This window comes from Genypterus blacodes, unplaced genomic scaffold, assembly GCF_046128005.1.
Source record: "Genypterus blacodes isolate CSIRO-AG114 ecotype Tasmania unplaced genomic scaffold, CSIRO-AGI_Gbla_v1 ptg000053l_1, whole genome shotgun sequence".
Taxonomy (NCBI): domain Eukaryota; kingdom Metazoa; phylum Chordata; class Actinopteri; order Ophidiiformes; family Ophidiidae; genus Genypterus; species Genypterus blacodes.
In genome coordinates, this window is record NW_027466865.1 from 1,702,448 (window position 1) to 1,729,813 (window position 27,366).

The window sequence follows — 27,366 nt, forward strand, 5'->3', positions numbered from 1 at the left end:
GAATCCACCATTACAATGTCTTTGTTGTGTCTTTGCAAAAATGTTTTCAACACTTCATAATAAATATCAATATTAAATTAAAGACTAAATTATTCAATAGCTCTATATTTGACATGACTTCTCAGGGACTAAGTGGCAAAGATGCCCTAACAGCTCAAAGCAGAGGCCGGACTGACATGCTGCAATGCTCTACTGTCCCCATGTGTCTGACAGGCCAGATGCAGAAACACCAGGAAACCTATAACCTTACCTTAGATAGGTTATGTAGCAATAGAATCAGAACATACCTGGTAAGAAAACATACAGCAATGTGGAGATTACACAAAGCGTAGCCCACATAAATATCCAAACCAATCAAACCAATCAGGATTAAACAAAATGCATAGCATCTTTGAAGTAATTATAATCTTGCTCAGGTCAAAGGAAATCTGTGACCATCTCATGACCTGCAAGTCCTTGTGTGTGCTTATGGTATGTTGGGTCACTCACAGACGAGAGCTGCATATTCCATCCATATCATTACCTTGATTCTGCGCTGACTGTATCCGAGATCATTTTACCGGTGGCTCTGAAATCTTTTATATATCACATAGAAACAATCTAATATAAGTTGCATTCAGGTTACAGAAAATAGGAAAAAGACTCAAATCTAGAACAATCTATTGAAACCGCAAGAATCAGGTATTGCCTCACATCTGGACATCAGCAGGGGTAATTTAAGAGCCCCACGGGTGGGGAAGGAATGTTATCAGTCCCCTGGCCTCTGGTGAGCCTCGGAGGGGGGTGTGCAAACCATCAAGAACAGAATTATATAAGTACCCTAAACAGAGTCGTAAATGTAAGTCTAAGCTTGAATCCACAATGTTGAGATATGGCCCCTTCTTTTTCTTTTTTTTTTACATCTACAACTTATATTGGTATAGGGTACATCTACTAATACCAGTATAAGGTATCTGCACCAGTCGGCCTCACCTCTGAGGGTCCTCCACAGTTCCTTCCTTGATATACTGTATGTACTGTATATATGTTCCCGATGTGTCTCCTCTCAGGGCTGCCAGGATCTATGCGGCCTGGACTGCTGCTCCTGGATCACTATTTAAGACTCCTGTGTTGCTTCTATTTGTATGTGTTGTCCCTCCTGATGTATTTTATATTTTCTATGTCCTCTCTCTGAATCAAGATTCAAGACAAAACTTATCACACGTAATTCGAAATTTGTCTTGCGCTTCCCCTCTTACATACCACACACACACATGCATTACTGAGGGGGCAACCATGATGCGTCGCCCCTGAGCAGTTTAGGGGGTTTGGTGCCTTGCTCAAGGGCACCTCGGCTGCTCAAGGGTTTACGGTTAGTTTTTCCATGTCTTCTTAGAGAGCATTGGGTGGCAGGGAACCATCTGTTGTGGTGGGCCCATGAAACTCTTTGAGACTTTGTATGTGATGATGGATTATACAAATAAACTTGACTTGACATTCTGCTTCACATACACTGTTTTCTATCAACTAGCAAGTATAAGTAAGTAGCAAGTAGTAACGAGCTGTGTTGTAGGTACTTTATAGCCACAAATAAACAACCCACACAAATGCCATACTGTGATCTAGTAAACCAGTCAGCACACTGCACTGTAACGTTTATATCTTATTGTTTATACACGATTGCAATGTGCATGTAGGCTGCTGTTCTCCTTCTCCAAGTCAGAGGGCAGAGGAGAGACTAGTGGACATACTGTCTTCAGCATACTGTAGCAAACTATGTAAATCATCAAAAATGCAGTAGATAACCTATTTGCACTAGAAATGCAGTAAATAGAAAATGAACATGCTTGACACAGGAACTGTCATTATCAGCAGGAGAGGCCAGTTTGAAGACCAGTTTGACATTTTCACTTCATTCACATAATTAACGCATACATGTATAAATAAATAAACAATAAACAAACGAGTCATATTTGTCATATTCGTGCCGACTGGAGCAGAGATGAGCGGCTCTGCCTGTGATCGCTACTCTCTACATTATTTGATTGGAGCGGTGGTTGATTTGAATGACGTCGTGACTGGAACGGCGACTCGGCTCTCTGATTGGCTTGGAGCGCTCATCCGGGTACTGCGCTGGAACGAGCTCATTAGCTAAAGGTACCAATATGGCGGAGGTAAGAGGGAAAACAGGGGAGAAGCAATCGATCTTAAATCGATATTTTTAAAATTTGTGGGCTGTATGTGTAATTTCTATGTTATCGATTGGAACGATAATAGTTTTTGCCGTATATATAGCGTGTTTCGTGTATTAATTATAATGTTTATTCCTCTATAATATGCTTGAATATGTGGATTGATCCTTCACTACAAGGCCGCTGCGCCTTCGCTCTCAGCTGCCTCGGTGAAGCGGCTGTGTAAATTGATACGTAAAATTAACGCTAGCTTGCTGTTTAAATTGAATAACGCGTCACACCGTGTGTGGAATGAATGGAAATGTGTTTTTTGTATTTAGGCTGGACTCGTGACAGTGTAGTTGTAAAGTTTAACCAATAGCGGCGATTACTGTGCCGCGCAAACGAAATTGGTGTTTACCTTTTTCGATACATAACGCTAAGCTTTGGCGTTAGCTTGCCGGATCGCTAGCTCGTTAGGGAAGAAGACATTGCACAAAACGTACTTTCCCGACATAATGCCTTTATTAGCTTTTGTCACGTTCAGTAAAAATATTTTTAGAATTTTTTAAAGCATCGTTTTACATGTTTTTCCCCAGCGCTCACCCGCAGCTACCGTCATGTTAGCCCCCTAGTTCTTCTAACGACAGCGGTAAAAGTGGTGACCGGTCTAAGTACGGTGTTGCCGGTGCTCACAGTTTGTGTGCATGTTAGCGGAATTGTCGTGCTCTGTGTGTGTTTAGTGTAGAAGTGAAGTCTGTATTTGCAGTGTTGCATGTATTTATCCTCCACTCTCATTCCTCTGCAGGCTTCCCTAGGGAGTTCGAGTCCAGGTAAGAGCTTTGATTTGCTTCACATTTGACATTGTATTTAATTGTCTACAGTTTAAAGTGAAATTTTTAGTGTTTTTGCCTTCCTTATTGAGATTACTGTCACATATGAAAACTGTGCATGGTGCAATTTGCCATTTTACACATGTTGGCATTGGCGTTAAACGTCACTCCTCCGGTCGTGATCATTAATGCCACAGTGTGTCTCGGATGTGAAACGTCAGAATTTTTAATGTCTTATTCTGTTTCTTCTCAGTTGGCTCTTTATCATCAGAGGATCATGACTTTGACCCAACAGCAGAAATGTTAGTTCATGAGTATGATGACGAGAGGACTCTGGAGGAGGAAGAGTCTCAAGAGGGAGGGAGGAACTTCAGGTCAGAGATTGCTGATCTGGAAAAGGTAAATACACCAAATGCCCTAAATATATGTACACATTTTGGAATGGTCTCGTCTAGCAAACTGTGAACTTGTGAACATGAAAATGTAGAATGAAATGAGTCAATTCCATTAATTCATTTAAGCTTTTGGAACTGTTAAACAAGGGGAATAAAAGCTTAATATTGAGTCAAAGACATTTGCTGAGGCGATGTTTATGATTAGGGAACCAAACTCATTCATTGTGGATTATGCTGCAATTAATCAAAGTCTATTGGGTTTGTGACTCATCCATTCTGTGGGTGTTGATCAGAAGGTGTCAGCGTTTCAGGGGTTGGTTCACAAATTGGGGTCGGATTCCATGGAATATGTTAAAAAGTGCAGCGGCCGTATTTTGCTCCAACAGCTTTTTTTCAAAATCTGACAATTTAAAAAAAACAACTGTTAATTTTCTCTACACATCTACGTGTAGTTTATGGAGTATTTGATTTTCCTTTCTTGCATTATGATTCCAACAGGACCAGGAATCCACTGTCTTTCTTAATATATCTATTGTAAACTTCTTCTTTCTTTTCCCAGGAGGGGAACATGCCTTTAGAGGAACTGTTGGCTATATATCGATATGATGCCTCAGCGGGATCCAGCATAGACAGTTCCTCTGGAGACCTGACTGATGAGCTGCCAGACATGACTTTGGACAAGGTAAAGGACTGGGATCATGGAGCTGTGGGTTCTTTTGATGTATAATGATCATAGAGATTTAGGAAAACAAATCATTTCGTGTATTAACTCTAATGACGCGATGCAGTTTGTGAATATGAATATGATTGATCCTCCTGTTGTGCCACCGTGAATAAGGGAAAATGACTCTTCCTTTGTAGGAGGAGATAGCTAAAGATCTGCTGTCTGGTGACTATGAGGAGGAGACCCAGTCCTCAGCTGATGACCTCACTCCCTCAGTCACCTCCCATGAAGCCACAGACTTTTTCCCAAGAACACTTCGATGTAAGTGACTGCTTTGAAAACAAAAAAGCGCCGAAACTTTGTTTAATCAAAGTACTGATTTAAGTTTGACTTTAGTTTTGGAATATCAATATTTTTACCATGTTGATATATTGGTTGCAGCCTTAGTGATGACATTGAAATTTTGTGCAGTCAAATTGATATTGTGTTGTCTTGTCAGCTAATGCGATATCAGATGGTGATAAAGAGTCCGAGTGTGATGAAGATGGCCCGAGCCCAGAGGATTCGAGAAAGGTAAACTTTCAATCATAAACACAGAAAAGAATATTAAGTTCACATCTTGTTTTTTAATAAATCATTTGCTTTAATGCGTCAGAGACATTTGTGTTAAATGTTCTCCGAATTGTGTTCATTTCAGGAAATCATGGTTGGAACACAATACCAAGCAGAGGTCCCGTCCGGCCTCTGTCACTACAAAGATGGAGAGAAAGGTACGACTGCACTGCTGTTTCACTGCTATTTGACAGCTTTGGGTAGATTGTACGCATCCGGCTCGCTTAAATGTCTTTGAGTACAATGGTAAGAGATGTCCTCTCATAGCTATATATGCTTGATAACGCAGTGTACGAAGATGACGACGAGTTATTATGGAGCCCGGGCTCGATGCCAGAGAGCAAGGTTAGGAGTTTCCTGTCAGACGTGTTGTCACGGACTACAGATGTGAAGACCGGATGTGACAAACCAGGGTTGCATGTACGAGACAATGAACAGGTGAGTCAGCCATTTACCCATTCATCAGTTGATTCATGTTAGATAATGAAGAAGGTGATGTTACTCTTGCACTGTACAGGAGCGTACAGTAGATGTCTTGTGCAGTAGGCAGTGCTGTGCTTTGCTTTGACTTCCTCAGTTTCCCCCTGTGGTACCTGTAAGTTGTTATAGTCTATATTCTCTCCTTGACAAATCGAATTTTTCTCTAAATGTACTTCAGGCTTTGCATGAGCTTGTGAAGTGTAACTACAGCACGCGTGAAGCACTAGAGAGATACTGCAACTGCATAAAGTCCTCAAAAGGTAAGTCAAGATAATGACTACAGACACATTAGGTGCATGTCAGTCTTCATTCTGCACATTGTTATGACATGGTAGTGTAAAGATAGATTCTAAAACATTACTGGCTGTGTATTGAATGTTTATTCCCATATGTCCCCTAAACTGACTACGTCATCATTAGTTAACAATTCTAACATGTTTTTAGCAAGTGTCTGCAAACAAATAAACATTTGGGCATTGAGTGTGAAGTGATGAAAAGACAGAACCAAGCTGATTAAATGGATTTACAGCACCAATGGGTTTTGTGGGTTCCAGTTGTTTTGGGCGTGGCTGTGCTGCCTCAGAGGCTCCTTCCTGCAGCTTCCCACTCGCTCTCAGGCTTCCAGTTGCAAGTTGTAGGTGTTATTGAAGTTATGAATAACAATCATAAAGTCATTATTTGATTAGTCGCACATTTAAACGTTAAGTCTATCACAGGGTTTTGTATTTGTTGTCCTCCGGTAGTGAAGTTCTATTGATGAAAATATAGTACATCAGTTACTTTGAGCCAGACATTAAGACATAAACAAGTTAAAATCCACCTGGCAGCATGAGGAGCACTGAGGAAGTGATCACTGATCACTTTGCCCTTTGGCTTTCCAATTCTTTGATTTATGAACAATATCTGGCATCTTGTCTTTTGATTTATCACAGTGACCTCGTAAAATACATCTGCCTGATATCTGACTATCCTGGGAAGTTAAAATACTGTTGCATATTGTCACGAGCGAACTCTTGATGGTGATCAGGCAGTCATTAACATATATTTGTTAGTCATCAACGTATATTTTAAGAGTTACTCTTTAAACTAAAAGATGGCAGGTTCCACTTTGTAAGTGCATTGATGTGCACCCTCTTGTTTACACCTTTACATTATTGAATTTGATAATCTGTCAATAATGCATTTCTGACTTTCCATTTCAGAAAAATCCCCTCCTTGGTCAGAAGAGGAGTGCAAGAACTTTGAACATGCACTACAGATGTACGACAAGAACTTTCATCTCATACAGAAACACAAAGTGAGTCTTGTTTTGATGATATGCTTGTTTCCTTAAACATTGAGTCGTACAAACCTGCTTCTCACAGTCAAAGGTTTCTCATTGCCCCTTATGATTATGTCCTCAGGTCACAACACGAACGGTAGCAGAGTGTGTGGCGTTTTACTACATGTGGAAAAAGTCGGAGCGCTTTGACTTCTTCGTGCAGCAGAATCGGTTTGGGAAGAAGAAGTACAGCAGCTATCCTGGTGTAACGTAAGTCACCCAAAGACACAGTCTGTGCTTCACCTGTGCTGTGAGGTCAGCATATGGAGAGGTAAAGGTTTGGTCATTTGGTTAACATGAAGTGTGTTTCTTTGGCTCTAGTGACCTGATGGACAGGCTGGTGGATGAAGCAGAGGGACTTGCAATGGACAGTTCGTCCTCCGTGTGCTCAGGAGCAGGGGGAGGGGGGAGGATGGAGTCCACAGACCAGCAGCTCAGCCTGCTTAACTCCATCACTGCCAGTGACCTCACAGGTCAGTAATGGGACTCGCTTAGTATCTCTTAATTCATGTTATCTATGCTCCATCGAGCAATTTGCGACTTTTTGCTTTCTAAAACTTCTCCAATGTTCTTAATCTCCTGTTTCCCTAAAGCTCTGAGTAATACTGTGGCCACAGTGTGCAGCCCTACAGAGGTGAGCTGTCTGGACTCCTACAGCTTTCCCCCACTTGAGAGTCTCCATCGCGGGGCGCTGAACCACGAGGAATCCCTTGGGTTCCCTTCGAACGGCGCAGACCCCGACTGCCTCAACATGCTCGATGCTGGGTTCTACCACTCGGATCTCGGCCAGCTAGGAGGAGTGTGTGTCAACAAGGACTGCGAGCGGCCGTCAAAGAGACTCAAGATGGCGCTGCCTGACTCCTTTATCAATGACGGTAACCTTGGAGTGGACTTCGAAGCACGTCGGACAACAACGCACCACCACCGGATTACCGCTGCCAAAATGGCGGTGTCGGTCACAGACTTTGCCAGCTTGGCTGGTAGTGGTGAGCCCAATGGCTTCCTGGGAGCACACGCACGGCACCACACACAGCACACTGCAGCACTTCAGTCAGAGTGATCTTCCTCATCACTGTTCCCTGTTCTTCCCTTTTGAAAAACCCTCTAATCTGCTTGTACATAAGACTGACCTCACTGGAGAATCTGATTTGTTTAAATTCTATTATATATATATATATATATACATATCTATATATATGTATATGAATATACGTTGTTTTCATTTTTTGTGTAATATGACATCAGTGATGTCTATCATATAGAACTAAAATCTTGATTTCTCTCAAGAGTTTATATAGCCATTTATTTTATTTTGGTGTGAGATGTGTAACGTCCATGTACAGTGGGGCCCAGAGGCTGCAGTAGGAGAGTTGCGTATCTTCCTCCCGTCTTCGCACATCAACGCATCTTTAAAGCTATGTTATCCTGCCATTCTTTACAGCTGCCAAAATACTTTTCTGCCCTTTAGTATTTAGTTTCTGGTCTTTGTTTGAAGTGGTACTTCTTTTCTTTTTTTTTTTGTTGCATTTTAGTGTTTGGTTTACAGGTACTTCCTTATTAACCAGGCTGGGGCAGGAGGTTTGAATGAGTCCCAAAGTAAACCTGGCTAGATATTGTATGAAGAGCAACACTAGTGTGGAGTTGATCATGGAGACAAGGAGGCGACATGGTGAAGAGCACTTAAGCTGCTGCGGCCTTCAAGTTTGTTTTCTGTTCTTTTCATTCTTTCTCGCGGACACTTGTTCGGTGGTCTGCTTGTTTACTTTTTCAACAGTTCAAAGTGGCCAAACAGGAATGCGAATGTTCCGTTTTCATCCTGCGTAGTACTTTTGTGTTTGCAAGCAATTATAGTCCCTCATTCATTGTCTTTCTCACTAATTGTGTTGAGCAACCTTGTGGTGCATAATATTTTGGTTGACCATTGACGCACAGACATCAGGCGGCACAGACTTTGTAGTGGTTCTATACGCTCTTACCTTTTGAGATGAGTTTTCCTTTTGAACTGAATGGTTTCCCTCCTCGCTGTGTTCGCCGGCACGTTTAGCTGTTTGTTTCATTGTAGTAAAGAGGACTGAGAAGTGAAATGTGTCTAAAATTGAGTGGCTCCATTTTCAGAGCATGTAGGGAGTGTTAGTCGACCTCGATAGCAGTATTATGTTTCTTAAATGCCACTCGCATTTTGTGGCCAACCGCGGCTGAATCTGGAGCGGCTAGAGAACGATTTGACTTTGAATCTGGTCGCCACTTTCTCCTTCAGCTAAGGTCCCGTAGCAGATTTTCTTTTTTTCCCCTTTTGTATGATGTTTAGCTGGTCATTGTCAGTTGATTGGATGCAGTAGTAGTGTTTACTTAATTTATCTATGCATTGTGATGATGAGTAATAAGTTTGTTTTGGGGGGGGGGGTTATCATTTGTCACACCCTTACATCCACCACCATGTGTCCTGACAAGAATCTTTGCCTGTAAATCATCATTAGTTGAAACAGTTTGAATATTAAGTCAAATTCATATTCCAAACCCAACACCAGAGGAGATATTCACTTCTGCATTTCATGTAAATAATTAGCAAATAGCCTTTAAAGTCTATTAACTGACCTCTTACACTTGTGAATCTGTGTTGATACAAACGTTTTAATTTTATTCCTTGTCAAAAGGCAATAATTTGTAGATATGTACAGATGTTTTTGGTTTTGCATTTTACAGATTTTCTTGGTGGGATTTTCTTTTCTGTTTTTTTGTTTTTTTTCCCCAAGACATGATACCCAGATAGCAGGATCCAGCTGAATCACGCATGCCGGTGGCTCCTGCTCCTCAAGTGTACCACTGAAAACGGCTTTACCTGAAGACGTATTGATGTTAATGTGGCATTTTGCATTCAAAAATCGCAGCCATGTGTAAAAGACGTTCATCTTCTTTTCCTCGGGGAAAAAAACAACCCTTTTTTACATGTCGTCGTCTATCTTTGTCTCGATGGTAAAGGGATGGCTGCTGCTCTGAGTGTGCCGAGAGCGAGTTTCTCTTTTAATGCAACGTGCGTAATGCAGTAGGTCCTCCAAGCTCTTCTAGCTTTAGCAGTGCAGTGATATTTATTTCACCTGTGGTTTGTACAAAGACTCAGAAAAACTGTCCGAATGTAAAGGCCATTATCTAAGTAGTAGAAGTAGGTTTTTCACCACCCTGTGAACTCTCGAAAATGTGATATTTTATTGATATCTCTGGTATGAGACTTGTGTGTGCAAGCACTAAACAAATTTATTTTATATTTTGTATTGTGTTTTGAAGTTTAAAAAGGAAAAAATAGCAGCTATGGTTTTGACAAAGAAAACTCAAATCCTTTGATGAAAACAAACATCTTTGAATAAAAACCTACAAAACGTAAAAATGTATATCCATAATTATAGACAATCAAAACCTTCACTATCAAGAAGCTATCTTTATTGTTTATAAAAATTGTACATAAACATTGAGTTTTTTTTCTTTTGTTAAACATTATTTTGTATTTTCTGTTGTACTTTAATACCTTGTGTACAGATCCAGAAATAAAGCTCTGGAAAAGGTTAAGGGACCATCCCATGTTCTTCATCATCAGTGTTTAATTAAATATGAGTTATGATGGATGATTGTTTTTAATTTCATAAATGTAATTTAAAAACTAAAATATAAAGTAAGATAATTAAAGAAATGTTCATACAAAAACTTAAATTTAACAAAATTCCAACAGAATTAAATACAATTAAAGAGGCTGTGTTGCATTTTGAGCACCGTAGTAATAATAGCTGGAATTGCTGTAATGCTGTTCATTATTCATTTAAGAAAATGTAATAAAATACATTTACAAATTTTAATCTAAGGATGATTAAATATTATTTAATCTTTAACAAATAAACTTTTATGTGTCTGTTGTAATTTAATACCTTGTTTACGGAACCAGAAATAATTCACATTCTTTAGCCATGTGGGGACAACGTCTTACATTTAATGCAATTCAGAAACAAAATGAAACTAAATGTTCAATCAGCTACATTTAATAATAAATCTTAAGGATTTTTCTGCAACAGTGTAAGTGAATAAATATGCTTGTCAAAGATTACTAGAGAGTTAATAGTAATAAGTAATTGTAGACTGATATTTGATCTAAAGTCTGTTCTTAATCTGTAGTTCTATTTCTTCTTTCATGGTTTCAAACATTCAAATTTTAAGAATGAATTTAACTAAAGATTTAAGTTTTACATATGACATGCCTTGTACTTGTAACTCGTTTATTCCTTGGGCCAATTTAGATGAGTCAGATGTCAGTCAGTAAGCAAGGTAAGGCAGGCTGACACACAATGAAACCTGAATAATTATGTGTACAATTTTAAAAGAAACATACAAGTGGCAATTATTTTTTGGGGGTGGGGCAATATCAAGAAAAGAATTAAGTAACAATATATTAATCCAAAACAGTCCCAAAACCAATTTATCATACTAATAAAAACTGTAAACGGTGAACAATAAGGACAATGTTGTTCAGGTTGACTGCACTACGCACCAATTCTGTTTTCAATAAGATCCACTTTTGGCAATAAGGGGTAAGGGGTCATCACCGTGGCCTCCTAAGAGGTATGGCCAGAGTCAGAAAGTCCTCAGCCAGAATAACTTCTGTCTCACTGCCTTTCAGAGCGTCCTCAGCTTGTCTCTTGAGCTGTGAAACATCATCGTCGCCCTCCTTCAGCAGGGCACAGGGTTTGTACCGCTGACTGAAGTGGTACAGCACCAGCCTGCGAGCGCAGCAAGCTTTGGCCACCGCCGCTGCCATTTCCGGTGTGCTGTGCCCGTGTTCCACTGCTTTCTCCCGGTGCTCGTTCGCCAGAGTGGCCTCGTGAATCAGGACGTCTGCTGCACTGCACATGCTCAGTGGCCCTTCACCCAGGACAGCGCTGCAGTCCCCTAGAATGCAGACTTTCCTCCCTGGGATAGCTTCCTCCAGCACCTCAGCAGGTGAAACCACACGCCCATTCTCCAGCGTCACCGCCTCCCCTGCTTTCAGACGGCCGTAAAGAGGCCCTGGCCTCAGGCCTGGGGGACACACAGTGAGACGTGATGAAGAGATCAAAGTGTGTACCGGAACCTCTATTTATGCAATTAGTCACGTTCAAATCTCAGCCCTTTGCTGTGTGAGCATTCCTGAAAAAGTAACACAAACACTTTCTAACATCCTCTTGGACAGATAAGCTTGAATGAAGCAAACTGAGGCCTTAAGTCACCAAACCAGAAAGAAATGTGGATTTACCGAGTTCTTTCAGTAGCTCCGTCTTCAGTCGGCCTGGTATGTCACGCTCCATCACGCAGAAGCCAAAGGAAGGGATGCGGTGGAACAACCTGAAGGCCTTGACCACAAACTTCTTCTCTTCAAAGAGGAGGTAAGTGGCGCTGGAGACGTCCAGTGAAATGGTCCTGCCAAGGCGCTCCTGAGGATGCAGAGGGCCATGCTCTGCCGTCACCTTGAGAGGAGGCAAGGAAAAGGGTTTGGAATGACTCCCTCCTGCTACAAATTCAACAACGCACATCAGGATGCAATGAGGATTTCTGTTGGAGCCTATTTGAATTTGTGTTCATTATTTAGTGTGTGTGTGTGTGTGTGTGTGTGTGTGTGTGTGTGTGTGTGTGTGTGTGTGTGTGTGTGTGTGTGAGGGAGAGAGCTTTTCCCTCCAATCACCTCACAACATCATTTTCTACCACATGGATGTGTTTTTACATACTGTGAATACATCTCGGGTCCAATTGGTGAACGATTACAACAAAGCAAAGCTACAAACATCAAGCTATCATACCTCCGGACTGAGCTGCCCCTCTGCTGGACTCTGGTCAGGCGTGGGGTCCAGCTCATGCACTGGATATACATACAACAGTATAGATTAGTTCAAAGCACATCAGGGCACCGCACCGCAATCTGAATGTGTCTGAACCTGAGGGGGGCAGTGACGCTCACAATGTGAAGAAGAAGAGTTTGTGTCTCCTGTTGATTTGTGTGTGGTAGCGTTTAAATCTACCTGCATAGGGGAAGAGCAGCTGTGACCCTGTGAGGCCGAGAGTCACCCTCAGGAAGTGACGCAAGCCCCGGGGCCCGTAGATGTCCACACACGGCTGGTTCTGCTGGGGCTCGGGTTGGGTCGGGTCGGGCCGGTTGGTGTTGAGACTCACGGTGCACAAGAGGCCTGGCAGACCAAACAGGTGATCCCCATGTAGGTGGGAGATGAAAACCTTGGTGATTCGCCCTAGAGGGAAAATGTGAGAGAGGTACGTGTAGAGGTACGCGCCACAGATGATGAGAGGCTGTGTTGTGTAGTGGCAATATGTTTCCATGGATGTGAGCGTGATGCGTCGACCGGCTGCTGTCAGCTCTCTCCACGGGATGGTACGAGGAAGCGTATAGGAAGAGCTCAGGTACAATAGTGTTTTGTTACACTGTTGACCTCGGGGGTCCCGTCGATTGTTTTTGCTGTCCTCTTTTCTTCGGGTTTGGTTTTGGATTTGGTTTCAGTCTGCCTGGGCCTTGACGAGAGTAACTGGGAGCAGGTCAGGTTTGTTTTTGTTCCACGGTCCTGATTTATTTCCTGAAATCTGATGGAGATGTGAATGATGCAATGAATGATGTGTTATGCTCATGTGTGTAATTGGATTGCTGTGACCCCTGATGTACAAGAGTAAGAGTTGTGATTATAGTTTGAACTCAAAACTATAACTAATACAAAAGTGAGAGAGAAGCAGGACGTCTGGGTGTGTTTGAGACGCGCCAGTCGAAGTCGTAACGTGACGTCACGTAATTCTGTCAGGCCACGAAACAAAACAAACAAATAGTTAAAAAAAAAAGTCGTGTCGAGTCGTGTGCTGAGCTCTGATCACTCACCGGCTCTGATGGGACTCTTCATCAGCTGCGTCTGCGTTCCTTCCCCGCAGTCAAACAGCCAACAGTCCCCTTCGGTCCGCAGCACCAGCGCCGAAGCCCCGCGGTGGGGCGACGGGTAGGCAGAGCCGGTGCCCAGGAACGTCACGTCCATGCTCATCGTGAATCCCTGTGACGCTAGGCTTCCGTGGTGGTGGTGATGCTGCTGCGGCGTGTTCTCTGTAAACATGGACGCGGGGAGATGACGTCAAATCAGCGACCGGCGTTCAAGATAATTTTCAGAATGTTACCGTTTTTCAAAATCGCTAAGACGCACTTCTCGAACAAGAAGAAGAAGACCATAGTTAAGACATTTTACATTTATAAACATGCATTTTTTTTACATTTCATGCAGGGTTTTATACACAACACACCATGCAAATCACACACACATATCAAATTGCGCCCCCCTCCTACACACACACAGATGCACCGTGGGGGGCACCGCAGGCAGCCATCAGCCAGCGACCGTGGAGCAAGTAAGGGTTCGGTGCCTTGCTCAAGGGCACCTTGGTACTCTTTGGCTGCCAGTTGCCAGTCCACGCTTTTTGGTCCACACAGGGGACACGAACCGGCTACCCTCCGGTTCACGAGTCGAGTCCCCTATGGACTGAGCCCTTTCGCTCCAAAACCCTGAAACCTTCACCTGTTTTCTCAAAACTTTAAACACAAAACAAAATCTTCAAACTTTATTCACAGAGCCCCTGACTCTTCTGGCAAAATCAAACAATCCCCTCAAAACCACTTCATCTGGTCAAAATCAAATGATGTTTTCAGATATTAAACACTACAGAGCATTCAGGAGTATGGCATAAAAACCAAAATCCTTATTCTAGCCCTAACCGTCGACGTTTTTACCAATTGCCTGGCCCAAAAAACTAAACAACAAACTACTGAAACAATTTGTGATATTTTTTGGGGGAAAATCTGTTGTTTATTTCTTCTTTATCAACCGAAGTTAAGGGAGTGTCATACATGTGTCACTCACAGGTGTTACTACTCCAAACAGTATCTTAAAAATGAGTATGCTCTTGGAACATGATTGACTGACTCATGATGTGACTTATGTTGCTCAGTTCCACACCACAAGCATCAAAATCATGATAAACAGCCAAAGGATCCAATGTATTTATTTTTTATTTCTGTACAGTAAACAGCATAGAAGTATTGATAAATCAGTACAAACATGCTGCAATGTGCAGGTATTTGCCAATGCAATATTACTACATAATAAAAATATACTTCAGTAATAACAGACAAGCACTAACCCAGCACTGCATGAATACACACTTACACTCCTTATGGTGACTTAACAGAGATGCACATGAGTAAAACCCTCACGCAACACTAACAACTCATACTGGACAATTAAGAGTAACAACTACGAACAGATACATTAGCCAAGACTTAAAAAAAGGGGATGAATGCATTTGCTTTAAAATTAACTTTCATAGGAGTAACATCACAGATAGCAACATTTGAGGTTGTTCAAAGGCTGTGGAAGTGTGCAGGGCAAAGCTGCATGTTCAATATGAGTCAGTTCATTTTGTGCAACAAGAAACTGACTGCATTGTTTTATAGGATTCTGGATTGTTCCGTCTGCCTGCTCGATTTCTGAGGTTTAAATCATGAAACATGGAGTGACTATGAATATAGACTGAACATCACACAGGCACTTCAGTACAGGTGATTAGGAGCTCAGAGAAATACAGTTTATCCTCAGCGAAACAGTTACAGTGTCCTTGTATATAAATTAACATCATTTCAACATCAACATGTGATCTGACAGAGATCCTGGACATCCTTGACACTACCAGTGAGAGCGGAGATTAAGGCAATACTACAAACAGTATAGACCAATACGTAGTTATAGAGGGGAGCTGTGTGATCACACATCTAACATTGTTACACGTTACAATTTTTGTTTGCTCGCTCAAAATAAAATACTGTGAATGAGAAAAACAAAATTCATAAGTAAGAAATTAGGCGTTAGGCCATGTGTTGTGCGTAAAACACAAGGATAACATATGGATTATTAACCTTTTTAAATGATTGCAAACTAATACTGGTAATAAAGGATTGGTCCCTACTGATTCTCCTCTTTAAAATCAATGGACTGTGTAGGTTCTTGAATGCAGCTGATGAAAGTAACTAGTATGCTTTCCATATTTTCACTTGTGTTAAGTTCTGATTAAAAATAAACTGTAATAGTTAAATTAAGTGACTCAAATCACAATAACTAATATAAGCCTCACCTGTATATGCACTGTATGAGTCATTTACCAACCTGCCAACACACATGCAGTCTCAGTGTCCACTCAGTAACATGATGCTGAAAATCATTTCCTTATTTAGAGTAATGCACTCATATTCATTAAAGCAAGTTTTTTTTAAATCAAATTAGGAGTGTTTATCAAATTAGGAGTGATTCTGTTGAGCCCTTAAGTGCACATTTGAGCTGCAGTTTACATAAGGAGTGTTGAGGATCCTTCTTTATAAAAAGGTCGTAAAAACCCAGTAGAAAGGTAGAACGTGTCTCCCTGACCAATCCCCCCCAAAACAAAGAAAGAAAATGAGATAAGTCCCTGAACAAATAAGATGCTGGAGTGGATGCGGCTTTCTCATGTCACACACATCTGCAACATTATCAAATATACATTTCAATTTCCTTCATAATCTTTTCTTTTAACAGAGCCACCCCTGAATTATTGATCCCTTTTCTTAGCACAGTAACCCTCACTGAACCCTGGCAGCCTCCTCAGAAAACACGTCTCAATGGTGACGTCCATGTCCACTTTAATAGACACACGCGTACAATCCAATTAAACACTCTTGCTATAAATTGGTTCATTGCATTGGTTCAATCCAGTGCTAATCATTTTGACCATAGCAGTGGGATTTATAGCAAGCACGTTATGTCTGGCAGGTGTATCTAATAAAGTGGCCATCGTGTTGAGGTATGGATAGGGACAATTCCACAATGACACATTTTCACCACAAGGTGGCCCTTGCAGAAAGGAAATGAGCTAAGGGAGATGCTGTGAAGACTTACAAGTTCCCTCCTTCCCTTTAAAGTGTCACTGTCTGCTCCAATATTTCACAGATTGAATAAGACTGGATTAGTGCAAATGCAGTTAAGTGGAAACTGTAAAGAGCTGGTGATTGGATTTTTTCATGAGCTGCGTCTTGGACAAGGTTGATCTGAAGGACTCATGATAGGGAGTGAAGTGGGACGCAAAGGAAGGGCTTGACATGGCATGGTGAACAGGGTGAGGATCTGCTCTGTTCTCTCTCTACTTGGACTTGGGGGTGAAGGTGACACCAGGCCAGTCGTAGGTGTCTGGCAGGAAGGAGTCATAGCTGGTGTCCCATACAGTAGCGCGAATAAAACCGTTCTTGTCCAAAGGCTCAGGGTAACGGAATGCCATGCCTCTAGCATAGACGAACTCCATCACCTACAGAGAGGAGACAGGTCAGTGAGGACTCGGGCTGAGAGACAGACAGACATGGAAATACTACAGACAGAGAGCAAGCAAGCAATCACATCTGGAGTTAAGAGGACATAATTAAATCAAAACATCAGTATGTGAGCCGACATGTTTAAGATAATTAGATTAATATCAAGACTAATTCAATTTGTTGGGGCCAGACTGAGGAAAACAAGCCGTTGGACAAATGTAACCAGGGAAATGTAAGGTTAGGAGTAACAGAGTTTACTAGTTAATATGCATTCAACAAGAACTGGAAGGGAGAAATGTGTTTAGGTGACTTGCCTTGACAGCCATCTGGACTGAGACCTCTCTGATTTGGGAGAGGGGAGGGTAGAGTCTGCCTTCTGCAAGCTCTTCATCCGTCAGCTGCTCTGCTAGGGTCTGGCAGGAGACAAATACAGATAAGTTTGTTTGCCATCAACTCCAACAGATACAGACGTGACAACTACCCAGTGATGTTTAACCACGGCAAAGCTCTGTTATCATTAGAGTGACTGAGAGAGACGTGCAAATACAACTACAATCAATACGCAAATACAACTTCAGAGTGTTTCTCCATTCAAAATATTTCCAGTTATGCAGAGGAAGAGAAAAGTAACTTGTACTCTTTATGTGTGAGGTTAACAGCATTGGATTTTTTTTTTAATACTCAGTGTGAAACTAAATTCAAAGGTGTTATCAGGTCACATGCAGTTCAGGCACGTGAATAGAGCAAAAGTGAGAAGAACGCCATTAGAAAAGGCAAAGCACGATCTGCCTTTTTACAAGCTCCTCATCCGTTAGCTGTTAGGGCAGAGTCTAGAAAGAGGGAACATGAGACACCAGAGGGTTAAAGAAGGGTTAGATGAGCAGATCAAACAGATGCGTACACCACGAATAGGAAAAAGCAGAGACACAGGATGGGGTGAAGAAAGGAAAAGACGCCTTCCAGCCTCTTTTTAAAAAGGAGGGGGGAGTGCTTTGTTCAGACCTTGGCGGCTTCTAAAAACACGGTGTCACTGATGTGTCTCACTCCACTCAGCACCACAGCCAGAGCCACACCTGCAACACACACACAGCAGGGAGGATGCTCAGTTATTGAACCGGGGTGTCCATGAAAATCCATCAATATCCACAATCGTACTCTACTTAGTTAATCATGTAAAGGCGGGATGTGTCATGTTGCTTTCCCTCTCACCTGGGAAGATGTAAGCGTTGTTCCCTTGTCCAGGAGTGATGACACGGCCGTCGCTCAGAGTCACCGGATCAAAGGGACTGCCACTGGCAAAAAGACATCGTCCCTGTCAGGACACAACAAAGGGCATCAAATGAGGAAAAGGAAAAGCACAAAAACAGACATGACACCATTTAAGAATGCTTGAAGAAAACATTGATTTGTGTTAGCGTTGGTATATAGAGGGAATGAAATCAAACTGTTAGTACGTCAGTGAGTGTGTAAGCATCCTCCGCTGAGCACTCTGCTTTAGTGGTGGGGTTACTCAGGGCGAAGATGATTGGTCGTTCATTCAGGGCTCCCATGGCCTTGATGACATCGTGGCTGAACAGTCGTCCGGCTCCTGCCACACCTGAAAGATGAAGACAATAAGCCCAACAGTGCAGCACAGTGAAGATTAACGGGATCATTTACAAACCTTGTTTGCAATTCAGTTTGGCCCGATGTACATGAGACGAGTTATTACATCAATACGGCTGTCTGAGTCTTTCTAACATAATTTCATTGCCAACAAACAGAAATCAGCCAGACTTACTATATTGACTTTGGAATGATTAGATTAGATGCTACAGTCTGTTACACGACATTATAAAATATCACCCAAGAACATAATGTCAATATATCTGCTTGATGATCTGGCTTCAACTCTTTCATCCAAAGAATTTATGGAACAACACTACAATAATATAATAATCTTAAGCAGCATTTGTTTCTTTACCTATGATAGCAGTGGGTTTGATGGTGTTGACAGCATCTAGGAAGCTCTGCACATTTGCCGGACTTTCATGGACAAAAGCCTCCTGGTTAGCGTCCGTTGCCTGCTGTCTGTCCTGTAGAAACAGAAGCAATCATCAACACAGTAAAAGCACCGCTCACAGATACACAGCATGACAACAGACACACAAATCTGTTGTGGCGTCAGCCACTTTGTGCCATTTAAAAAAAAGGGACACATGGAAACTGACTCTCATCCAGCGTTTGTCTCTTTTCTCTTACACAAACACTAACCTTCACTAGTAACCCGTGTTTGTCGTACATCCATATCTTCTCTCTGGCCTCAACCTGGGTCATCCCCCTTTCCATCATCGCCATGACAATCAGGTTGGCTATACCGAGGGCAGCCTGTAGAGAAAATAACCAATCACATTACAATGATAAAGGAAATTTGAAATCGTTCTTCTCGTTCTTCACATCATTCTTCACACAGGGGCCATTTTAAATTACTGTAGTCATAACGATGTGTACAAAGAAAGTCTGGTAGGACCGTACCTCTCCAGCTCCCAGGAACAGCACCCTGTGTTCAGTGATGGGTTTGCCGATGGCTCTCTGAGCGGCTAGCAGACCAGCCAGAGCTACAGCAGCTGTGCCTGTTAATGCACAAGAACACAGGATTTAACAGTTAGCTATGCAATATATGCTTAACTTAAAACTTTATATTTGTCTAAGATGATAAGACTGAAAATAATGTATCAAATGCGGTTTTGCACGAGGCCCTCAGCTACAAAGCATAGATTATTTATCTTAACAATCTAGCAGGTCTCAAGCAGTGTGAAGAGTGTAATATATGAACCTTGGATGTCATCGTTGAAGGTGCAGTACTTCTCTCTGTACTTCCTGAGGAAACGGAAGGCATTGTGGTTTCCAAAGTCCTCAAACTGGATCAACGTTTCCTGGCCATATTTGTCCACCACAGCCTCCATGAACTCATCAATCAGATCATCATACGCTTGGGAACGGTCCCGCTTCTGGTATAGGCCCATGTAAAGAGGGTCCTCAAGGAGAGTCTGATTGGAGGACAAATACGCACAAGGAGATACATTGCAATCTTTTTATCTTTATTACTCATATAAAAGCAAACAAGCACACAAACGCCTTCCTACCTCATTGTCTGTGCCAACATCGATTACCACAGGCAGACATTTCTCAGGTCGGATGCCGGCACATGCCGTGTACAAGCAGAGTTTCCCGACTGGGATACCCATGCCATAAACTCCTAGGTCCCCTAATCCTAAAATACGCTCTCCATCAGTTACTACTACAGCCTACAGAGAGAAAAGAGAGGGGGATGAGACAGTTATCAAGTAAGAGCACACAAGCTAGACAAATAACTGGAATCAATACCAAACAGGATCTCAGATTAAACATGCTGGCAATAAAACTATGGATATCTTCACAGTAATGACTCAATTAAAGGAACCTCTATCTGTGTTTGGATACTCACTGCAACCCTATTCTCCGGCCAGTTGTCCAAGATGGAGCGGACGTGTCCTTTGTCCAGTATGGAGATGAACAATCCTCTGGTGAGAGAAACAAGTGGGACAACTGTCAAATTCAAAGCTCGCTGCTATCAGAGGAGATGATGAAGATAATGGTGTACAGTAAGAGCCAAGCCACATTCACAAGAAACACTTAGCAGCATTCTTACTTGGGTCTCCTGAAAATATGTCCATACTGTGTGCAGGCGAGGCCCACAGTGGGAGTGTAGACGATCGGCATCAGTTCCTCGATGTCTTCCATCAACACTCTATAGAACAGCCTCTCGTTTCTTTCCTGGATACCCATGAGGTAGACGTACCTGGAGAGAAGAGGAGATGTTAAAAAAGCAGGGAGGAGAAAGAATGAAACACAGGTCTTCAAATATTATGAAGAACAATTATTGTGTATAATAAAGAAGCTTCTTAACAACAATAATAAGAAGAAGAAATTAAATCTATGGCTATATGGTCTTGCGCTCTGAAGTCCTTACTTTTCTAAGGGGTCCATCATCTTCTTGAGATTATTCTGGAAGCGCATCGCCTGAGTATCCTGTGTCTCCACTTTGGGAGGCAGCAGACCATGTAAGCCTAGTATCTGTCGCTCCGGCAGAGAGAAGGCCATGCCCTGGAGAGGAGAGGAACACAAAACCAACACGCTTACTTTCAGTAATGTCGAGCTCAAATAACATTGTTTACCATTACGGGGCCAATGAAATGATTGGACACTATACATCACGTAATGCTTGTGTTTAGGGTTTAATCAATAGATGTATATATTTTCATATCTCTAAAAGTAGCAACTACCATCATAGTGGAGTGTGAAGGTGCAAACTGGAGTTGGCACGATGAAATACCTGAGAAATCATCTACAGTACGTACTGTACAGTGGGTGTTTAAAGAGGCTGACCTATTGAACTGTGACAGGAGGAAGGAAAGGAAAGACTGCATGAAAGCCATGTTGGAGGAGGGGAAGCAAAGGGAAAGGTTGTGAGAAAGGGGAGCAGCCTCCAACAAGCCAATGAAGAATATTCTCGGCAGAAACGCCCCACAGACATGGGGAGAGGGGATGCGGAGTGTGTTCACCTTCCTGCAATGTGTATGTATGGATGTGTATATGTGGAATTACAAGTCCGGCCCTGAATGAAATATGAGCCATTAGGGGAAACATATGTTTGAAGTTTGACAGGCTGAAGGTCTTGATTAACGTTGCCCCCCCCAAAAAAATGCAGAGTCATGCTGAAGATGCATTTCACTGCAGTCCACCTCCTTCACCAACATGCAACAGGCTGCAGGTGTTTCCCCTGCAACAGGAACTGAGAGTTTGCACGTATTTATAATGTATCGCAGTAGCACGACAAGAGTTGTTAATGCTATCATGCTTCCAACATTAGCAACCCCCATGACATCATCAATTACATCACAGTTGTTGATGGGACAGTTCATTACGTTACGTTGCGATCATTTGGCAGACGCTTTTATCCAAAGCGACTTACATTACATTTACCACCCTTCGCAGAGGGGGGCGCAATTGAGGGTTCGGTGCCATGGGCGCCTCGGCAGGGGCTCGAACCGGCAACCCTCCGGTTCCCAACCGGCAACCCTCCGGTTCCCAAGCGGAAGCTCTACCCAGTGAGCCACTGCAGTGGCAGTGCAGTTCAGACACACAACTTTGAGAACGCGTTAAGAGTGTCGTTCTACACACACACGCTCCACACAGCTCTGCAGGGGAAAGAGAGCAGCAGCAAGAACGTTTTCGTTGAGTGTGATGAGGAAGGGGCCTCTCATAGTTCTTCAACTGTGGAACACTTCGTACATTACACCAAAACATTTTTTAACACTGATTGAATCCAATTTCCAACATCCAAGACATGGTTTGACAGAGAATCATCAGTTTAAGATGTCGCATATCTTTCTTTCATCAGGTAGATCAGCTGAAAACAGCTCACCCATCCCACCTACAGAAGCTACAGGTACAGCATTAATTGTTTGAATGAAATTTACAAATACAGTGTCTGCTATTGTCCGTGTCATGCTGAGTCCCAGTGATGCAGTCTGCTGACTTACTGATCAGCACAGGTCAACATAGCGAGTGCATGTGAGTAAGCAGCTGGCTAGAGTGTCTTTGTCTGGCTTCATAATCCTGAACTTTGGTTTGAAAACTAAATGAATACAATTTTTTTTCATGTAATCCCACTGATTTCATTTGTTCTCACGATCATCTCCGGATAGAAAGCGTACGGATTATCACTTTAAACAAAGGGAGATTTTGGTTGATTACAAAAAGTGAATGTCTCAACTGGCCTGGACTCAAGCAGGAAAAATACCCAGTGAGCAATTAGGCCAACGTGAGTGTTGCTGTATTGCATGTTTGTAGGCGCATCAGCGAACTCATCAGACCTGTGACCGGTTTACACAGAGTGCTACACTATATTTAGCGAGACGTCTCGTCTACATTTCACAAAACATGAATGGCGTGAGGTCACGTCTCTTCTACTGGGTTGGGTTACAAATGTCACCTGTAACTCACAGCAGAGACTTCCAAGCAAGAAGCTCTGGGTTTGTGATTTCTGAAAAGGGTTAATTTATACACCAAATGTCTGACTTGTAACACGTTATAGTACCATTTTTCACATTCACAGACATGAGGTGCGGTGATATGTTGCGTCTGTCTTAGGTGTCGTGCCAAAGCAATACAAACAAGTTGGCAGTGCTTCTATTACAAACACACAGACACATTCTTTCACATGACAACATTTAGTGCTGCCACTTGAATACCAAACACGCCTGTGGAAGCTCTTCACTGCTGTTACTGAAACTCTGTGTTGCTGGGTGCACGATGGTGCTGCAGAGGTTTTATTACAGCTGCAATGTTAAAGCCAAAAACACAAAAATGCTGACTGTTCTTTAAGGGAAAAGTGTAAATCCTCCACCAAAAAGTGTGTTTATGCTACCATGAGCTACAACTGTTAACTTATCACAACTGTATTAATTTTTGGCAGTAAAAAAAAAATGCAAATAAGTAGGAAAGTACAGCAAAGGTGAGTGAACTGATAAATCAATAGTTGAGCTAGTTTGGCTTATTTATCATAATCATGTTTCCATATTTGAAACTTACATCCCTAGTTTACTAAATTAAATACAGCGGCGTTTAGCCCTGATTGATGACAGCTTACAGGATATTATAGTATGGATGGGTTAAAAAGAGCAAGGCTGCTGAAATGAACACGGCCACAACTCCGACAAAACAGAAAGCACAGCGTGTTAAAGCTGTCAGTCAGTCCATGTCAGAGCCACTTGATCACAGTCCAACAAAGCTCTCAGCTTTTCTTACCCCCAGATTTAAACGGCAACACTGTCACCGGCCCAGAGTCACAGCAGTATCGTGGGAAACAGATCTAAGCTGATTGAGTAAAACGCCAATGAGGGAGCGTTTGTGAGAAGACAGACAACAAAGTCTTAATCAGAATCACAAATGAATCTAAAGTATGGAAGCCAATTATGATTTTCATTCATTTGTCTACTGTCAGAAAAGGAAATCACATCTGTAAGGACCCCATTTGTGACACACACACAAGTCCTGTGTTATTAAACCTCATCATCACCAACATCATCTTTTTGAACACTTGTCACATGCAGGAGTCCACTCACTTTATTAGTGCGAGGGTTAAGCATGAGGGGCTTGCCCTTCTCTTTGGTGTGTGCCCATCTGTAGACAGCGACACTCGGCCGCAGCGACAGGGTTGTCCTCAACCTGGACAACATGGTGGACGGTCAAGGTCTGGGAGGTGCAGTGGTGCTAAAGTCTATGAGGAGAGAAAATGAGACAAGTAAACATAAAGGAGAAGGCTGCTTTCCAAGGATGCACGGCCTCTAGGCATTTTAATCATGATGGTTGGAAGCATTACCAGACATAATCAGACGGACAAGTGAGATGCGACAATATGGAGAGAAGTGCGCGAGTATGGAAGCGCCACAAAGAATCCTTACTTAAGTTGTAGGTTGAGTTTATACACTTAAATATGCATGTGTCTGAGGGACGTACTAACAATACATAAAATGTTTATTTCCATCTCTCACAGTCGGCTCCTAAATAATTCAAAGACAATTAATCATAATATCAATCTGAATGTGAGTGAGAGTGCATCTGGAGTGAATTCATGGTGTTAGTGCTGCTTAAAGGGAAAGCATGATTTACTTTAGAGATGCCAGACTACCATCAGCTTCCAAATAAACAACAGCTTTATTGCACTCTGACAAAGTCATTATTAGTAAAACTGACATTGCCCAAATACATCAATCCAGATCCAGCTGGTGTGCACATGCATGAACAATCTCACACTGAAGGATTACACATGCTGACAGCAGTGGATTATCATTAATCTGGATGTGGACAGAAGTAATTTAGGACATTAATCCTCTTCTGAATACACTGCAAATGAAGAAAGGCAGAAGAAAGGATCAGAAGCTACAAATCATGCCGTCTTCTCAGTTATATCCATGGTATCATTAGTAGTAACATTCTTCTCTAAAAACATCAAAGCGACATATCCAGGTTTGCATGTTGTTATTCAGAGGCAGGAAGAAATCCCTCATCAATTGTTTACAATGCAAAGGAAAAAAGGAGCTCTACAAACATCTATATTTGTCTCCATTTAATGCAACAAAAGTCCCATGATTGTTTTGGAATTTTGGATTGTTTTTAGGTCTGACCTCTAAAACACTGCGTGACAGTCAGGAGCCATACTCACTTTACACCACAGCCCCTCTAACTACTTTTAGCTGATGGGACTGGAATAGGTTTAAGTCATTGTAACTGCTATGCCAGCTGTGTTTGATGCTATGTTGTACAGAACTGTGCTAAGTGCAGAGAGAAGCCATTTAATCTCTCCATGATAAACATTTGTAAATTGGAGACACTGTGGTGCAGCTCGCTCTCCCTTGTTGATAATAGATCACTCAAGTCATGAAAAGATGAGCAAAACTGATTTTCTTGCAAAGACCTCATGACGAGATCAAACAGAGGAAATGCAACCAGCCTGTAAGCAACTTTTATGGGGAAGCACGAGCTACACCGCTTGCATTTTTTATTTTAACCCTGTCTGCTTTAGAAGCCCAGACGACCACACCTCTAAGTTACGTGTTGCACTGAATTAGAAGACATAGGGAGCAACTACAGTTATCTCTTACAAAGCATCCTGTAAAGCACATTTCACACTTCCTTGATTGATCTACTCAGAGGAAAAGGCATGTGACGTGCTACAACTCATCTGAATCTGAATCAACATCAGGCGTCTGAGCTCAGGTGGTATAAAAACCCAAGATAATAGAAGTAGAGATAAGATAAACAAAAACGGAAAGAGAAACCATTCAAATAAGATGTGACAAATACTACACATAGCGGTTGAAACGTGAAGCCATTTTTAGATTTCACAACAATCCCAGCATAGCCAGCTGGAAAAGTCTTGGCGTACGATTACTTATCCTGGAAACACTGCCTAGAAAGTGGAGCAAAGCCAGAGTCAGAGTGTGTTATCTAAATAATCTCGAGTGGGAGTGACATTTAAAACGTGACAAAAATCTAGATTCATAAAGTTATAACACAAGCACTAAATGTACTCCAAACTATAAATGAGTTATATAAACAAAAGCTATACTTACTAGTAGCTATAATTAAAACAATACAGGGTTTCATTGAGGAAATTAATGGGCCAACAGGAAGCCACTCCCCAGTATTTGCCAAGCAACCACATACACGTGTCTTCTTTTCCGTGTGAAATTATCATGGGCATAATATTTTTCATGCCCAATGCTGCTGGGATCAGAGTACACAGGTATAAAGCAAAAGCGGCCAAGGTTTATAGTATATTTTAGGACATGGTGCCAGTGTCTTACCTGCATTAAGTTCAGTTCTTACACAACTATACAAGGCAAGGTCTCTGACCTCATCTGCTAATTGGATGAAAAGTAACAGCAGCGCTCAGAGCTTCAATGACATACTTTTCCTGTTAATTTGCATCTAAACTTGTTATTTGCTTTTCTCTTTAGATTTCACTCTTAGCCCCAATCTCGAGGCCTCTGGGGGTCCGAGAAGCCCCCTTTTGGGAAACACTTCTGTGTTTGAGAAACAAGACAGCAAAGGTTGTTGATGTACCTGGTGTCCATGCTAAATGGAATTATAACGCCCATGATTGAACAAGACAAACAGGATGGTAACAAAAACACAGAGATGAAAGAATGTCAGGGAGGCATATGGCTCTTCTTCTGTACAGAGATGATGTCACAAAGAGCGGTCACTTTGCTGTATAGGTTTGCTACGCATACAAACACACATATAACTAAAACTAGTTAAGATTTCGCTCAGACCTTCAACACACCAGAAGGTTATGGTATGAACAATCCACTGTATAGAAGCTGGCTGTCTTTAGCGTTGTCGTTTTGTAGGACTGACACAAAAACGCGACATGTTTACCCCGAGGACGTCCGTGCTGTCATTCATTAGAGCCCCTCGCATGCTAACGTTTAGCCGCCAATGGAATCTCAAGTTCTCACGCGTGTCCCGAGCCTGTCATTTCTCAAAAACAACGATTTATCTCACCTTAGCCTCCTCTGTGTGTAATATGGCCGGACTTCTTTCTGCTGGTGAGGTTATGTTTGATGGTTCATAGTTCCCTTAAAGCGCACTGGGTTCTGACCACCTACTCAGTCCGACACAGCAGAGACTGATGCAGGGGACACAGACGCACGCGCTTGCAGGGTATAAAACACTCCGCCGCTCAGCCAATCAAAAGCCGGGACTCCCTCTATTTATCACTACTGTACGCGCGCGCGACCCTGTTCCGGGTGAGCCAATCGCTGCTCGTAACGGTAACAGCCGTTTTGCCTCGTTTAAATGTCAGAGGTTACTTGCTTGTACTTAACTTTAGGTCACTTTCACCACTGATGATGTATTTAATGAAATATCAAAATTCAAGACGCTTTTTCGATGGCTGCAAATCACAAACGCCCTCTATTATTGCAGACGAAGTTC

The 27,366-nt window shown here is 42.2% G+C and overlaps 3 protein-coding genes across 3 annotated transcripts; 1 reads left to right on the top strand and 2 right to left on the bottom strand.

Annotated features, from left to right (window-relative positions):
* Window positions 1–2,116: 2,116 nt before the first annotated feature.
* mier3b (mesoderm induction early response 1, family member 3 b) lies at window positions 2,117–10,300 on the top strand. Its single transcript, XM_076150666.1, has 13 exons — window positions 2,117–2,153; window positions 2,959–2,983; window positions 3,237–3,382; window positions 3,938–4,060; window positions 4,240–4,363; window positions 4,542–4,615; window positions 4,740–4,812; window positions 4,944–5,092; window positions 5,313–5,394; window positions 6,337–6,431; window positions 6,538–6,665; window positions 6,777–6,928; window positions 7,049–10,300. Exons 1-13 carry the CDS (start codon window positions 2,145–2,147, stop codon window positions 7,513–7,515), a joined length of 1,647 nt encoding a protein of 548 aa, XP_076006781.1. The 5' UTR covers window positions 2,117–2,144; the 3' UTR covers window positions 7,516–10,300.
* Window positions 10,301–10,855: 555 nt separating this feature from the next.
* elac1 (elaC ribonuclease Z 1) lies at window positions 10,856–13,558 on the bottom strand. Its single transcript, XM_076150668.1, has 5 exons — window positions 13,345–13,558; window positions 12,488–12,712; window positions 12,269–12,327; window positions 11,728–11,938; window positions 10,856–11,513 (listed from the first exon to the last, which is right to left on the bottom strand). The coding sequence occupies exons 1-5, from the start codon at window positions 13,499–13,501 to the stop codon at window positions 11,038–11,040; spliced, it is 1,128 nt and encodes a 375-aa protein (XP_076006783.1). The 5' UTR covers window positions 13,502–13,558; the 3' UTR covers window positions 10,856–11,037.
* Window positions 13,559–14,494: 936 nt separating this feature from the next.
* Window positions 14,495–27,099, bottom strand: me2 (malic enzyme 2, NAD(+)-dependent, mitochondrial). Its single transcript, XM_076150665.1, has 15 exons — window positions 26,935–27,099; window positions 23,988–24,142; window positions 20,831–20,964; window positions 20,510–20,659; window positions 20,306–20,381; window positions 19,965–20,126; window positions 19,655–19,868; window positions 19,354–19,451; window positions 19,093–19,206; window positions 18,803–18,914; window positions 18,294–18,436; window positions 18,049–18,151; window positions 17,842–17,912; window positions 17,154–17,252; window positions 14,495–16,835 (listed from the first exon to the last, which is right to left on the bottom strand). Exons 2-15 carry the CDS (start codon window positions 24,099–24,101, stop codon window positions 16,674–16,676), a joined length of 1,752 nt encoding a protein of 583 aa, XP_076006780.1. The 5' UTR covers window positions 24,102–24,142; window positions 26,935–27,099; the 3' UTR covers window positions 14,495–16,673.
* Window positions 27,100–27,366: the final 267 nt, after the last annotated feature.

Bases quoted from the DNA above. Each gene is read 5' to 3' on its own strand.
- me2 (XM_076150665.1), bottom strand. From the start codon at position 24,101: ATGTTGTCCAGGTTGAGGACAACCCTGTCGCTGCGGCCGAGTGTCGCT. The intron at 20,382-20,509 runs GTAAGAATGCTG...TTCTCTCACCAG, and splicing joins CATATTTTCAGGAGACCCAA to AGGATTGTTCATCTCCATAC. The intron at 18,152-18,293 runs GTACTAACAGTT...GTGTCCTGACAG, and splicing joins ATGCTTACACACTCACTGAC to GGACGATGTCTTTTTGCCAG.
- mier3b (XM_076150666.1), top strand. The intron at 2,984-3,236 runs GTAAGAGCTTTG...GTTTCTTCTCAG, and splicing joins CCTAGGGAGTTCGAGTCCAG to TTGGCTCTTTATCATCAGAG. The intron at 4,061-4,239 runs GTAAAGGACTGG...CTTCCTTTGTAG, and splicing joins CAGACATGACTTTGGACAAG to GAGGAGATAGCTAAAGATCT.
- elac1 (XM_076150668.1), bottom strand. From the start codon at position 13,501: ATGAGCATGGACGTGACGTTCCTGGGCACCGGCTCTGCCTACCCGTCG. The intron at 12,328-12,487 runs GTAGATTTAAAC...ATGTATATCCAG, and splicing joins GCTGCTCTTCCCCTATGCAG to TGCATGAGCTGGACCCCACG. The intron at 11,514-11,727 runs GTAAATCCACAT...TGTGTCCCCCAG, and splicing joins GGAGCTACTGAAAGAACTCG to GCCTGAGGCCAGGGCCTCTT.